The 14566-nt window shown below is 32.9% G+C and overlaps 1 protein-coding gene across 3 annotated transcripts; it reads left to right on the top strand.

Moving 5' to 3' along the window:
• Nucleotides 1-11325: 11325 nt before the first annotated feature.
• LOC134263086 (AP-2 complex subunit sigma) lies at nt 11326-14566 on the top strand. Of its 3 annotated transcripts, none has more exons than XM_062745403.1 (4): nt 11326-11376; nt 13173-13322; nt 13480-13653; nt 14005-14566. In XM_062745403.1, the coding sequence occupies exons 1-4, from the start codon at nt 11374-11376 to the stop codon at nt 14104-14106; spliced, it is 429 nt and encodes a 142-aa protein (XP_062601387.1). In that variant the 5' UTR covers nt 11326-11373; the 3' UTR covers nt 14107-14566. The 3 variants fall into 3 exon arrangements, with proteins under 3 accessions (XP_062601387.1, XP_062601385.1, XP_062601386.1); XM_062745401.1 differs by lacking the exon at nt 11326-11376 and adding an exon at nt 11458-11490; XM_062745402.1 differs by lacking the exon at nt 11326-11376 and adding an exon at nt 12844-12876.

Genomic DNA, 14566 nt, shown 5'->3' with positions numbered 1-14566 from the left:
ATACATAATTTTGTGCATCGGTTTTTGATTTCGATGAACGGTGTTGCCGTGGTTACTAAAAATAGAAATTTCTTTGAAATTCTTTCAAAATGCTACTCCTCCTACAGTTTTGGTCTGATTTCAATATAACTTGGCACAAAAGTAGACTACACTAAGATACATAATTCTGTGCATCGGGTTTTGATTTCGATGAACGGTGTTGCCGTGGTTACTAAAAATAGAAATTTCTTTGAAATTCTTTCAAAATGCTACTCCTCCTACAGTTTTGGTTCAATTCCAATATTACTTGGCACACAAGTAGACTACACTAAAATACATAATTCTGTGCATCGGTTTTTGATTTCGATGAACGGTGTTGCCGTGGTTACTAAAAATAGAAATTTCTTTGAAATTCTTTCAAAATGCTACTCCTCCTACAGATTTGGTCCGATTTCAGTATAACTTGGCACACAAGTAGACTACACTAAGATACATAATTCTGTGCGTCAGTTTTTGATTTCGATAAACGGTGTTGCCGTGGTTACTAAAAATAGAAATTTCTGTGAAATTCTTTCAAAATGCTACTCCTCCTACAGTTTTGGTCCAATTTCATTATAACTTGGCACACAAGTAGACTACACTAAGATACATAATTCTGTGCATCGGTTTTAGATTTCGATGAACGGTGTTGCCTTGGTTACTAAAAATAGAATTTGATATAACTTGGCAAATAAGTAGACTACACTAAGATACATAATTCTGTGCATCAGTTTTTGATTTCAATGAACAATGTTGCCATGGTTACTAAAAATCTAAATTGCTGTGAAATTCTTTCAAAATGCTACTCCTCCTGCAGTTTTGGTCTGATTTCAGTATAACTTGGCACACAAGTAGACTATACTAAGATACATAATTCTGTGCATTGGTTTTTATTTTGATGAGTGGCAAGGATTATTTTTCTATTTATTGCTGATTTAAAGTCTCAAGTCCCAACTGCTACTTTTCTCTTCCTTTGTTTTAAGTATAAACCAGTAGAGCTACAGTCTCGACAGAGACTTCTGGTTTTTCTATTATTTTATTAAAATGCAAATGTATTATTACTTTAAAAGTTAGTTATATACAACATGTATATACAAATTATTTTTGATTTTGAGGTTACAAGATTAAAGGTCAAGATAGCTAGGATCAAAGAATATGGACAAAGGATGATTTTTTTCTAGCTCAGTATAAAAAAGAATTATTTCTTGTCAGACATCTGCCGACTGATACTCACTCCCCAAGTAGTAAATGACTATAGATCTTGTTGATTTTAGATCACAAGTTCAAAGGTTAAAGTCATAATTCTTGGGGCATCGGAAGACGACCTTACCTTGAGGAACGTCAAACTTAACCTCATATTGATTTCAAATTTAACTTTTAAAATACCACACAGGGTGTAAGTGCTTAAAAAACATATATATCATCTCTTTGAAAGGACATACCATTATATTTCATCAGATTCCATTAGTTTGGAACTGAGTCCATTTCCTGTTAGTATAAAAAAAAAGAGTTCAGTTGTTCAACAGGGACTCTCCACCCTTTTCTCTTTCCTATATATTTGGCTAGATTTTTATCGGAATTTTCAGATTAATTTGAATATTTGACAAGTTTCAATTTAATATGTTGTAAATTTAAGTATCTTTTCTGTGTAATTTCGTTAAGTATTTTTGATGAAGAAAATTTTTCACAGATGACTGCAGCCAATTATGTAAACTTTGGATTTATTCATTGATTTTATTTGTGTTTTGATTAATTAGTACTATCTCTTCAATAAACCATCATCTCAAGTTATTTTACTCTTTTTCATTTATTTTCATTTTACTGGAGTACCTCATTATTCTTTATAAATGTCTGCCTTGGAATTTATTAAGGATTGAGGCTGATCATCCCCTTTTACCATCATGCATTTTCGTGAATAGCCATACAGCGCTTACCGCTAGAAAATCATTGGTATCTGAAGTGAGATAGCCATATTGAGCGCTATCCTATTACACCATATTCAATTTAGGTCTACAAGAATTAAATCGAAGATCAACTACTATTTTTGTTGATTCATTTCATAGCCCTTGCATTTGCTATGGGCTTAGCAAGGATAGCAAACCACTGACTTCATTTTCTAAAAACTGCTGGTTTGTACCAATCTTAGAATATGCCATTTAAGTTAGTAAACGCCCCAGTTTCTTTCAGAAGATTGGTGCGCAGTCTTCTCCATGTCATGAAGAATGCGGAAAATTTCATCGATATCATCATGGTTATGGCTGATACATTTGTTTACAAAACTGAAAGTTTTGTTTATCTGACTTGAGAGATGCAGGCGTTCATCTGACTTGAGAGATGCAGGCGTTGCAACGAGACCGAGACAGGGTTCCAAATGTTTTGTTGGATTTGATGAGATTGATTGTTTCGGATTTCTTGTGAACGGTCAACATCTGAAGCCAAAAGATGGCAAGATTGAAGCAATCAAGAATGCTCTAGAACCTAGACGAAAAACCGGGAAGTTTATTTCTTACTTTTCATCAAGAGTCAATGGAAAGAGTGTCTACAAAATAAGGTTCAATTTTATGAAACAGTGTTTTTATGTTCAAGCCCTATTCTGAAGCAACCCGACATCCACCAAATCGTTTATTATACGTAATAACTAAGGCAGACGAAGGCACGGTTCTACTTCTTGTAGAGGGTGATGAGAAAAATCCCGTGACAAACGCCAGCGGCAAACTGCAAGAGAGGGAGAAATCGTACGACGTTATTGAATAAGAGTGTTTGGTAGTTGTCATGGGAAAGGGAAAAGACTGGTCGTTCTTATAGGGTGGAGTCGTATAAAAATCACTAGTTCAACCCTTTGTGTACATCTTCCCTGTGAGTATTGGAGTTTTATGAAGAGGCTTACTTTTACAATCGACGACTGACTTTTACAATTTAAACAGAGACCAACTCAAATAACAAAAATGTAAAAGTCAGCTGTCGAATGTAAAAGTAAGTCTATTCATAAAACCCCATTACCCTTTAAACACTTCTTATACGCACCCAGAATTCTTTGCAGGAAGCAGGTAACAATTGCTACTACGTGTAGGTCTTCCCAGACAGTGCTTTCTAACACCATATGTGCCTTGGATTTTTCTTAGTAATACTGTCATTATTTATTCACCAAATTTTTATGATGTATCTCTCTTTGCAGGGACTTAATTAATATATAGTGTTCGATCTCTTTCCTTATTTTTTTTTAAAAAAGGAATTTTTACCAAATAAAAAGTAAGGCAAATGAAATGCCAATGCGCATTGTCCGTCATTTAAAAAGAAAAATGCAGTTAAATACACAATATACTTGTAGTTGATTTCTGGTTGACGACCCACTTCCTTACTCTTGGAATCAACAGAAAAAAAGATTAAATTCTAAGACATTAATTTTAATCAAGGTTTACCGCGGGAAAGTCCTCCCTGGGTATGTGAGAGGTGTCATTAGATGTCATCACCAGCCCGGGTTCCTCTACGGCGGATCTTACATTTAATCGGCACGTCTGTTGATCTCGGTTCAAATCCACCGAGCGACGCATCGAAAACCGAGAACACAAATCTAAACACGTCCAAAGGTCGGAGGTTGACAAAACTTTAAAAGCATGGCCCATCCCGATAGTTGATTTAGAATATCTGTCCAAGTTTTGGTTCATAGGGAGTTCAATTTGACATCCACAATTGCAAAGGTTCAAGAGTTCCAATGTGTATAGAACAAAGAATAACTTCTCATTGTTAGGTACTCTCATTCTTACCTGTTTTGTTGACTAATAGAAAATTATGAAAACGGTAGGTTATTATGCTGTTCTTAAACAAAGGATATAATGATAATTGAAATCAGCTCACTAATGCCAGACTAGCGGTCCAGGAGCCGTGCACTTAGTACTTTTAACATAAAAGCTTAACATAAATTACTCAATATTCAATTTAGTGTCCTTTCAGCCAGTTATAACCGGAACCACATTTCGTCGTCCACTGGGATACGTGTTTATAACGCGGATCTAAGATTGAAGTTAATTCCCCCCCCCCCCCCTGGAAATATTTTTAAAAAGTTATATTGATACTACAACAACCTTGTAGAGCCTTGTCTGTGTAAGAATATATAAGTTTTCTTTTTGTTGGCTGTGTTGATTTTATTATAGTTTGTCCTTTAACGATGGTAAACGTGTGAATATGTGTGAAATGGGTATGAAAAGTGAAATTTTGATTTTATTTTAAAAACGAAATAGGTTTTTGACGTTTGTTAACAAGTTTGGTGTTTTTTGGAATTTTTTAAAAAGCTTGTCTTAATTAAATTGATAAAAGATTGGATTTTTTTTTCATGAAAAGCTGGGGTGTTTCGACCAAAAAAAATTCGCCCTACGACGGTCAAGGAATCGCCCATTTAATACAAGGTTGCAAGATTGAAGTTAATTCCTATAAATATTTTTTAAAAGTTATATTGATGAACTGGCTGCAGACAAACAATTTTCCTATATATAGCCTTGTCTCTGTAGAGTTTAATATATAATTGTTTTATTTTTGTTGGCTGTGTTGATTTTATTATAGTTTGTCCTTTAACGATGGAAAATTTTGTGCTTAGGAGTTGGGGGTGTAAGCAGACTTTAAGTCTCTCACTGAGCATACAGTAATCACAATTCGTGAACATTTTGATTGTTATTTTAAAAAGTAAAGGTCTATCTCGCGAAAATAAGTTGTTAACGCCACGAGTTAATCTTCGCACCTTTTCTGTGGAATGTTCTATTAAAAAGATGTGATAGCTTAATTAAATTGATAAAAGAAATCTGACTAGTTACACTTTCATGAAAAGCTTGGAATGTTTCGCCAAAAAAAAAAAACATACCTCGCCCTACGACGGTCAAGGAATCAGACACCATTTAATATGTTCATTAGGTTGCATCAGATCTTTGAGAAAAAAATACTTGTATAAACTTTATTAAGCGATCTTGTAAAATATGATTTTCTTATCTTTGTCTTTTCTTTAAGTTTAATATGACACAAGTGTGCATGGAAAAATCCCAGAGGTCACATTTTACACTTACTATATATATATATTGTCTCTTGAAAAACTATTACTTATAACCATGATTTCAGATCTGTTTTTTTTATTATGCAAAACAAAAGGTTGTAGATATCGTATTTCATTTGTACATGTAGTCTCATCTTTTTTTTTACTTTGAGAACCGGCTAAAACCAATTATACGAGGGTTGATCCAAAAGTAATGTCACAACTTTGATAAAATTGCTATAAATCGACGTAAAGCAACAAAATTATACATGATGGAAGTTTTATTTAGTTCAAATCAGACCTGAAAAATTCAAAGGAATATGATGTATACTTTCCAAAATATCAAATTTTAAACAATTTGCGTTTATGGTAGTCGCCGCACCTAAGTATAACGTCATATGACGGATACGCACCGTCATACTTTTAAGCGTTTCCCCTTCGTTTCATTAAAATAATATTTGTGATTTGCAAACACTTTCACCAGTTCCACTTTTTAAAAGAGTTCTTGGTACCATAATACACTCACTTGTTTCATAATTAATCCCTCTGTCAAAATTTCTTGAACAATAGCAAAGACAAACTTAGAAATTCACATATGCATGTCATTCTACACGTCTGTCTCTTTTGACGTCAGACACCATTAAAAGTTTCCGTCCGATCTCCTATCTTTCGGTCTTTTTGTTCTCTGCTGATCATTCAGTGACCAATCACCCGCCCAAAATTGCTGAAACCAACTATTAAGATGTCTCTTATTTAGATTTAATATTCTGTAAGTCAGATTAATTAACGTTACTGTCGCTTGTGATGATTCCCATATTTTGAAGCAACAAATGCATTACAACTCAGTCGAGCCTTTTTTTATATAGTGAAAATGCATTTCGACAATCCTTTTGTTCAATTCAACAGAGTAAAACAACAATGTTTATGATCACAAATACCAATGCCGTCATTTAATTTTCAATTAAAGACTAGAAAATGTCGAGAATTGTGTCTTTTGAAAAATTGGGAGATTAAGTACTTTTTAAGAATCGTTTTAATGTGTTTGTCTTTTTCATTCTAAAAAAATACACTATAAAACGTGACGTTTCGTTGTGACGCGGGCGACACCCCCTATGCTCTATGTTTTAAACATCTATAAAATAAATTCAAATAAACATAATTAAATTAAAATTTCAATCTTAATTAGATTTATATCTGTGCATATTTTGGTATATTGTTTTTGATAATATGACGCCAAATATAAAAGATATGGACACTGTGACATTACTTTTGGATCAACCCTCGTAGATGACGTTTGAGAACACACTGGATTAAAATTGAGTTTGACACGGAATTTCAACGTAACTACGACGTGTCAATCCAAGTATTCCTTTACATTTCATTTATCCATACATTAATTTCATTCAAGCAAATATAAACCCTTATTGCGAAATGGCGGAGTCTACGGAGGCAGCCGCCATTTTGGACCCACTTCAGATTTTTAAATGTTAATATCTAGAGTTTGGATTTATTGATTTTCAAACAAATTATATATCAAGCATCATTACAAGGGTTTCTATTAACCATGCGAAAAAAATTCAAACATATTGAAAAACAAAAAAGTTAGAAAATACGACTTTTTAAATTTGCATCTGGTAACAACAGGAAGTAATGACGACGAACGAGATGTCGCGTCCTGGATAGTAATTACCACGATCTATCATCCCTGAAAGTTTCATTTTGATATCTATTACAGTTCTTGAGATTAACCGTGGACTAAATGTCATTTTAAAATCAGGAAATGTCCCGTAACTTGGCACCAGAAGGAAATTTCCAAAAAATCTCTCGGATAAGATAACTTCAGATAACAACACATTGTTTCCATAAATTTCATGAAAATCCATCATATTTTAACATTTGGACGCAATTTAAATTTTTTGAAGAAAAAAATAATTTTTTTCCAAATGTAAAATCGAGTATCATATCTGTATTTTGACAGATGAATAACATCATACAATATGTTTTGAAATCTCTCAAAGGTCAAAAAGACGAAGAATTAATCAATTTAATTTTTTCAAAAAAATTAAATTGCTCCCAATTGTAAAATCAAGATCCATGTATGTATTTTGACAGATGGATAACATCAAACAACGTGTTTTAAAATCTCTCAAAAATCGAATAGAGTATGATTTCAACAATTTAAATAAATAAAAAAAAAATTTTCCAAATGTAAAATCGAGTACCACATTTTTATTTTAACAGAGAGAGATCATCATAAAATGTGTTTTGAAGCAATTAAAATTTTTATTGAAAAATTGAAATCGTTTAAAATTTACTCTACTTGACCTTCAAGAATTTCCAATTACACTGTGTAATATTTTTTTTTAAATCAAAGGATACAGGCCAAAGATCGAAGAGAACAGTCGTCCTACTAACCTACTAACCGCAAGCGTCCTTGAAAATGAGTTTGACGTGTTCTGTCAAAACAAAATGCTAATATACCTGAGTTCATAGTTTCTATTATGGTGCATGTACAATCCAAAAAAAAAAAATACCATTGGAAAGCCCTCAAAAAGATCTATTAGATGATTTAAAAAGTTTTAAAATCGGTCAAGAAATGAAAAAGATAGGACGTTTTACAGATATCAAAGGATATCCACCGAAGATCAAAGAGATCTAAAGAGTACCGTATTAACCGCAAGCGTCCTTGATAATGAATTTGACATGTCCTGTCAAAACGAAAGGCTAACTTACCTGAGCTTATATTTTCTTTATAAGTGCACGTACAATAAAAAGAAATATACCGTTGGAAAGGTCTTGAAAATATCTATTTGATGGTGTAAAATTTGAAATCGGTCAATAAATAAAAGAGAAATGATTTTTAAAAAGAAAAGTTCTAAGAGGACATTTGCACTCAAGTGTCCTAACACACCTGAGTTTATATATATTGTTTATTATTGTACTCACATACAAAACAAATACATTTTTGGAAAGTGCTCGCCAAGATCTATTTGATGGCATAAAAAATTAAAATTGGATGAAAAATAATTTTTTGAAAAATTTAAACACTAATAAAATTTCAAAAGTTAGCTACAAATATAAAGTTCACATTTAATCATTCACAAAAACTTCAAATCTCTATTTTGCGTAGTATTCTCTGAGTAGGCCGGACAAAAATTGTAGCAATTACGTCATATTTCACGACCGGAAGTAAAATTAGAAAAAATGAAAGTATTGGATTGAGCCATAACTGTTCCCTTTTATCTCCGAAAGTTTCATAAAGATCCACCGAACCGTTACTGAGATATCAGTGTAGGAAAAAAATAATAATACGAAAAAGAAACATTACAATAATAGAAGGGTCTTCCCCTGAAGACGAAAGACCCTTATAATAATCTTTACCAACAGGGCTGTGACTAGTTGGAAACGGAAGACCTTGAAATATCCATTTGCAAGTGCGCTTCATTAATTTTCATCATGTTAAATAAGTATAAAAATACGATAATTCATATTTAATATTCCATTTGATTTCCATTTGGGTCCATGTGTTTCCATTTGGCACACTCACGACCTCCATCTATTTATAGACTGCATTGTTCTTCGTCGTTCTCGGACTTATCTATATTTGACACGACTGTTCAGCTTTAGATGGGATATTTGTCAGTTTTTAAATGATACTATGAAAATATTTCATTGCTTCTAATAGATAAATGTATTCAGTACATTTATTCCCTCAAAGCAGCCATTTTGTATATAATCTTTGGATGCCTTATGTTTATGCAAGACACCCTCGACATTTATTTTTGTCAAAAGTTTTGATTTGACATCAAATTTGAAGCTGTAACTTCACACAACAATCCACTTGCCACAAAGGTCCCAAAATAGTAAAGCAACGCCTCTGCGAAAGAAAAAAAACATTCATTCAATAGAATTTTTTGATGAAAGAAAGCATCAATTTCTTTTTTAGCACTCCAATGATGGAAATGTTGAAAACAAAAAGTTTACCCTGATTTAATGGATATATATATTCTATATAATTTACATGATGATAGCACTGTTAGGTGCTGCTATGCAACACATGTGAACCGCACCCAAATGAGAGAAATTGACCACAGTGGAAATCAAAACAATGGGAGAAATGTGCTGATTTATAGACAGGGTCAACATACAGCCCGTCGCTTTGTAACTGCGACCTCCAATGACAACGGAGAGAAGAGAAAATGGATACTGCACATTTTTTAATCTTAGTTTTGCTATGATGGTAGACATGCATCAGACATTTTGTGTACAAATGTTCATACAAAAAGTTTACTGCCTTGTTAAATGGATACATATTGAATTTCCATTTTAAATTGTTTTCCTTTCAGCACTGTACATTACTTTTTTGGAAGCAACTTTTCTTTCCGTAATAATTTACACCAAAATGGATGCTTAAAGTTAGAAATGGAATTAAATATAACAATGCAGAGTTTGCACTCCCTCCCGGTCGCACCGTCCACATATGCATTGTCGAAATTGACAACCATGAAAACTGTTATTTAATAATATTTAAAAGCAATCTAACACAAAGTCTAAAATTCCTTGTATTCATCATAATAAATATCATTTTTATAGAGTTTAACATGATCTTAGTTGCCATGGTGGCTTTTATTCATTTACCGGTATAAGATGAACTTTCTTATGTCTGCAGCTCAAGTTGAATTGTTGATCAGATCATTGTAATGATCACAATGCAGAATAAAAAAAAATTATGCTATGCTTTATCATTTATTATGTACATTTGTGGTATCTTTCCATTATATAAACATACAGAGAGAAAATTTCTTCAATTCTGTATGAAAACTTGTGCAAAGCATCCATATGTGAAGGTTTAATACGTGACCTAATCACACGGCGCAATAATATCTACCGGTACATGAATTAAAAATGATGCTTGCTTGCTTTTCATGTATAAAAATGAATAAAATAAACAAGTAAAATGATAATATTATTTTATTTTAAATGTAAACAAGTATTTCATACAGTTTTTGGGCTATGATTCAACCTGTGTACATATGTCAGAAATCACTAAAAGCCAAGCGTTTGTTTACATTTTTTTTTAAATTTGTCAGTTGCACAAATCTCTAACAATCATCCTTATTTTTTGGATAGACCTTTGGTTAAATTTTCATGATAAACTTTTATTTTATCTTTAAATTTTACTCACGGTAAATGTGTAAATCTGTTGGAAAATATCTTTGCAATCATGCCATGATGAGCTGCAAACATTCGGCGTTTTCGTAGTTCAACTGTAAGCTGTCGCCAGTGTCTAACTGTTTATCATGTTTTACAAAAAATATGCCTTTAGTTGCTGAAACCGTGGAATGTTTTTGATCAAATTGCAAATTAAAAAAACTGGCTTCAAATCAATGATCCATCCATCCCTTTCCAAAATCGAAATTCCTTTTACTTTTTATCATCAAACTTCGCGCGCGTGTTTATTGTGTCTTTTCAGCAAAACGATTATCATTTTTCACGAATTAAATATTCCAAACAACAATCTGTTCACTATTACTGATCACAAGCAGCCTTTCACAAAATATTGCCTTTGATAGATTCCTTAGCAGTAAAGAATTAGAAGCTTAACCGAAATGCAAGCCGATTTACACCTTGCGTAAATTTCAAAAATACGGGATTTTATGCAGTAATTTAAATGAAAATATTCAATTGTCTGTCTTCAAATGTATATATAAGTAATAAATAACAAGTTTATAAACTTCAATGGGAATTGAATTGTTTTTTGGAGAGATCAAAAAACCTTTTAACTGAGAAGTGTGTCAAAAATCACATATTTATATACGTGAAAACATCATTTCAATTCCCATTGAAGTTTTTTGTTATTTAAAAAAATTTTATGTACAGCATTATGTTACAAATAAGAAACGATTACAAGAATTTAACTTTTCTATACCATGGCATTTATTACATTTAAGGAACACAACATGATGGATAGATCAAATCATAAACCATTGCAAAACAAGAAAGAAACTTTCTGTATTCCAAGACTGAAGCTCCTGCTTTTTTTTTAAAAAAGCTAACCTTGTAATCTTGGAAACGGAAGACCTTAATAATAAAAAAAAATCCATTTGTAACTCTAACTTCGTTTATTTTCATCATTTTAAATAAGTATAAAAATACGATAATTCATATTTAATACTCCATTTGATTTCCATTTGGGTCCATTGTGTTTCCATTTGGGTCCATTTGTTTCCATTTGGGTCCATTTGGGTAAATCGACGCGCCGGACTTATCTATATTTGCACGCATGCGCTTTAGAGAGTAGGCGTTTTCCGGTTGTCTTTTAGGATTTCATCTAAAAGATGGTAAATATTGAATAGAAAACAGTCATTTGGCCCATACCGAATTAGCTACCGTCTAGGTGGTGCTATAAATGTATTCAGACGCTATTTTATCTGTCAATGAAGTCCATTTTAAGCGTATATAATCTTTAATCCTTATGTTTATGTAGATAGACAGGCCCGGCACATTTATTTTTGTCAAAAGTTTTGATTTGGCTATCAAATTTGAAGCTGTATACTTTAAAAGCGAGCGCAGCGAGCGTCGCGAAGCGACGCTCGTCACTGCGAGCTCTTAAAGCAACGCCTGTGCGAAGAGAAAAAAAAATATTATTGATTACCATATTTATATCCTCTTGAATGTGTTTTCTTTAATGTGTGATGTTTGTTTCTACTACATACGACGTCATGTGACGTCAGAGTCTAGATGCACCAAATGTCACGTGTGGTTTGACGAGCCCGATCTAAATCAAAACAATAGAAGAGTTTGCGCTTGCTCTAACGGTCGCACCATCAACATATTAGCGAGCGTCGCAAAGCGACGCTCATAACTGCGAGCTCTAACGGCAACGCCTGGGCAAAGAGAAAATTCGGACTACTGCACATTCATTCTTTAGATTTTTGTGCCGCAGTAATTTTGACCAACAGTGCATCACAAAGCAAAGTTGCGTTCTCGCGAGAATGACGGCAAATGTTCAACAAAAAGTTTACTCACCTTGATTAAATGCATGGATACATATTGAAGATAAATTGTAAACGTAACTTTTTTCATTAACTTTCAGCACTGTTCAGTTTTTTCTTGGTATTTGTAACTTTATACATACGACGTCATGTGACGTCAGAGTCTAGATGCACCAAATGTCATGTGCGGTTTGACGAGCCCAATCTAAATTAAATGGTAACAATAGAAGAGTTTGCACTCGCTCTAACGGTCGCACCGTCAACATATTATGTGGAAGTTGAAACCATTGAGGTGACCTCAGTTGGCAGTTACTCAGTTGCATTACTTATTACAAATAAGAATCTAAAATTTGCCTCTTTAAACCACATGACACATTTGGAACATCTGTATGTATACTGTGCTGTTGCATGATGGCAGCATGACATATATTAAGTTGAATAAAAATGTTTTACAGTGTGACCTTTGAGGTGAATGCAATCTTATACACAGCTCAGAGTTGAATTGTTGATCAGCCTCAGTAGTTCTAACGTCGAAGGTCATAGATGCAATAATATAGCCCTCTCCTTTTCTTTTTTTTATAGCTCAAGTGAGCTTTTCTGATCACCCGTTGTCTGTAGTCTGTCTGTACATCTGTACACATTTTCAACTGCTTCTCAAGAACCACTGGGCCAATTTTTTTTACCAAACTTGGTGCAAAGCATCCATATGTGAAGGGAAATTTAAATTACAAAGGGAGTCCGGGAGATAATCAAGATAATCCAAAAATAGGTTGGAGTCATTAAAAAATCTTCTTCTCAAGAACCACTGGGCCAGAAAAGCTGAAACTTATGTGGAAGCATCCTGAGGTAGTGTAGATTCTAAATTGTTAAAATAATGACTGCCAGGGGTAGGACGGGGCCACAATCCAAGTTTATATGGATTGGATGAAATCAAACTTTGATCCTTATGTCATGTCATGTATCACTAAAATCGCAGGTAATTGTCATTAAGTTGCAGTCTTATTTTTTAAAAAGTTAGATGATCAAAGCTGCAAAAATTGACACAACACAATCACACTCATTGTTTTATGATGGTTAAATGACATTTGATGGAAGTTTTATGTGCCATGACTGTGCACTTTATTTTTCCTTTTAATTTGTAGATTCGATTTATTTTGATTCAAAATCGAGCGGGGAAAACAAGATTAGCAAAATGGTACATGCATTTTGATGATGATGAAAAGCAGAAATTGATTGAAGAGGTACATGCAGTTGTAACTGTGAGAGATGCCAAGCATACTAACTTTGTGGAGGTAAACATTTTTCATCAAAAAATTTCTACTTTACCATTTGGTCAAAGTAGAACTATGTTGACATTAAATAAAAAAACAAACAAACAAAGGAAATTCAAATCATGTTTGTTTCCTTTTACTTTCTTATCTCTATAACTTGAATCAATTTGAATTGCAGTTCAGAAATTTTAAGATTGTGTACCGCCGATATGCTGGGCTGTATTTCTGTATCTGTGTGGATGTCAGTGACAATAATCTTATGTACCTGGAAGCCATCCATAACTTTGTAGAGGTTCTCAATGAATACTTCCACAATGTGTGTGAACTGGATCTGGTTTTCAATTTTTATAAGGTGAGAATGCAATCCAAAAGCACAATACAATGTACAGCTGTACATGTACTCTGGAATATAGACAAGAGAATCAGCTATATAAATAGTTTATTAAATGACTTGATAACAAATGATAAATCTTTTTGGTGCTTTGGGCACTAATTTTGTTTTTGCTTATCACAAAAAAAAAATGCTTAGGGGTTTAAATATAACATTAATGTTTGTGGATTTTGTTTATGAAGCTTATTTGAAAACCAAAGCTGACAATTTTTTGAAATAGACTTCTTTCAGTTCTATTTCGGATAAAGCATTGTTTACAAATTAAAAGCTTACAGAAACTACAATTTAAATCATGATTATTTTGTTTTGCAGGTATATAGTGTTGTGGATGAAATGTTTCTAGCTGGTGAAATAAGGGAGACAAGTCAGACTAAGGTTCTTAAACAGTTGTTAATGCTCTCCTCCTTAGAATGATCTGACAGATAAACACGTGATAGAGACATAATTGTGTTGTCAATGTGTGTAATGTGAATTAGAATTTATATATGTTCACATTCCAAACAAATGTAGTTTGAAGGAATAACTATTGAAAGTAATAAACCGAATAACTACAAATGTGCTCACCCACGTAGGACTGTGGGCTAAGTAACATTACTACCAGTGTTTTCTTTACAGCTAAAATTAGTAATTTAAATGTGATTCTTTGTAGCAATCATTTACTTTTATGGAAAAAAATTATGACTGTGTGTGTTACATAAGAGGTTTAAAAGCATAATTGATGTAAAATCTGCAAGAGTACATTGTTTATGATTTTTTTTTAAATGATTCATTTTCAAAAGCAACAACTCTACCATTTTAAAATTTCCTGTATTTGGAGGTGGAATACCTTCCCCATAAAGGAATTGTGCAATTTGTAAATTAAAAATGAATATAT

This window comes from Saccostrea cucullata, unplaced genomic scaffold (assembly GCF_032062105.1).
Source record: "Saccostrea cucullata isolate Sc308-1 unplaced genomic scaffold, CSIRO_AGI_Scuc_v1 ctg1456, whole genome shotgun sequence".
NCBI lineage: Eukaryota > Metazoa > Mollusca > Bivalvia > Ostreida > Ostreidae > Saccostrea > Saccostrea cuccullata.
The sequence above is the reverse complement of the archived record's forward strand: the minus strand, read 5'-3'. Positions and strand labels throughout refer to the sequence as shown.

Excerpts from the sequence above, each read along its gene's own strand:
- LOC134263086 (XM_062745401.1), top strand. Across the intron at positions 13,323-13,479 it reads AGCATACTAACTTTGTGGAG|TTCAGAAATTTTAAGATTGT; the intron begins GTAAACATTTTT and ends TTTGAATTGCAG. Across the intron at positions 13,654-14,004 it reads TGGTTTTCAATTTTTATAAG|GTATATAGTGTTGTGGATGA; the intron begins GTGAGAATGCAA and ends TTTGTTTTGCAG.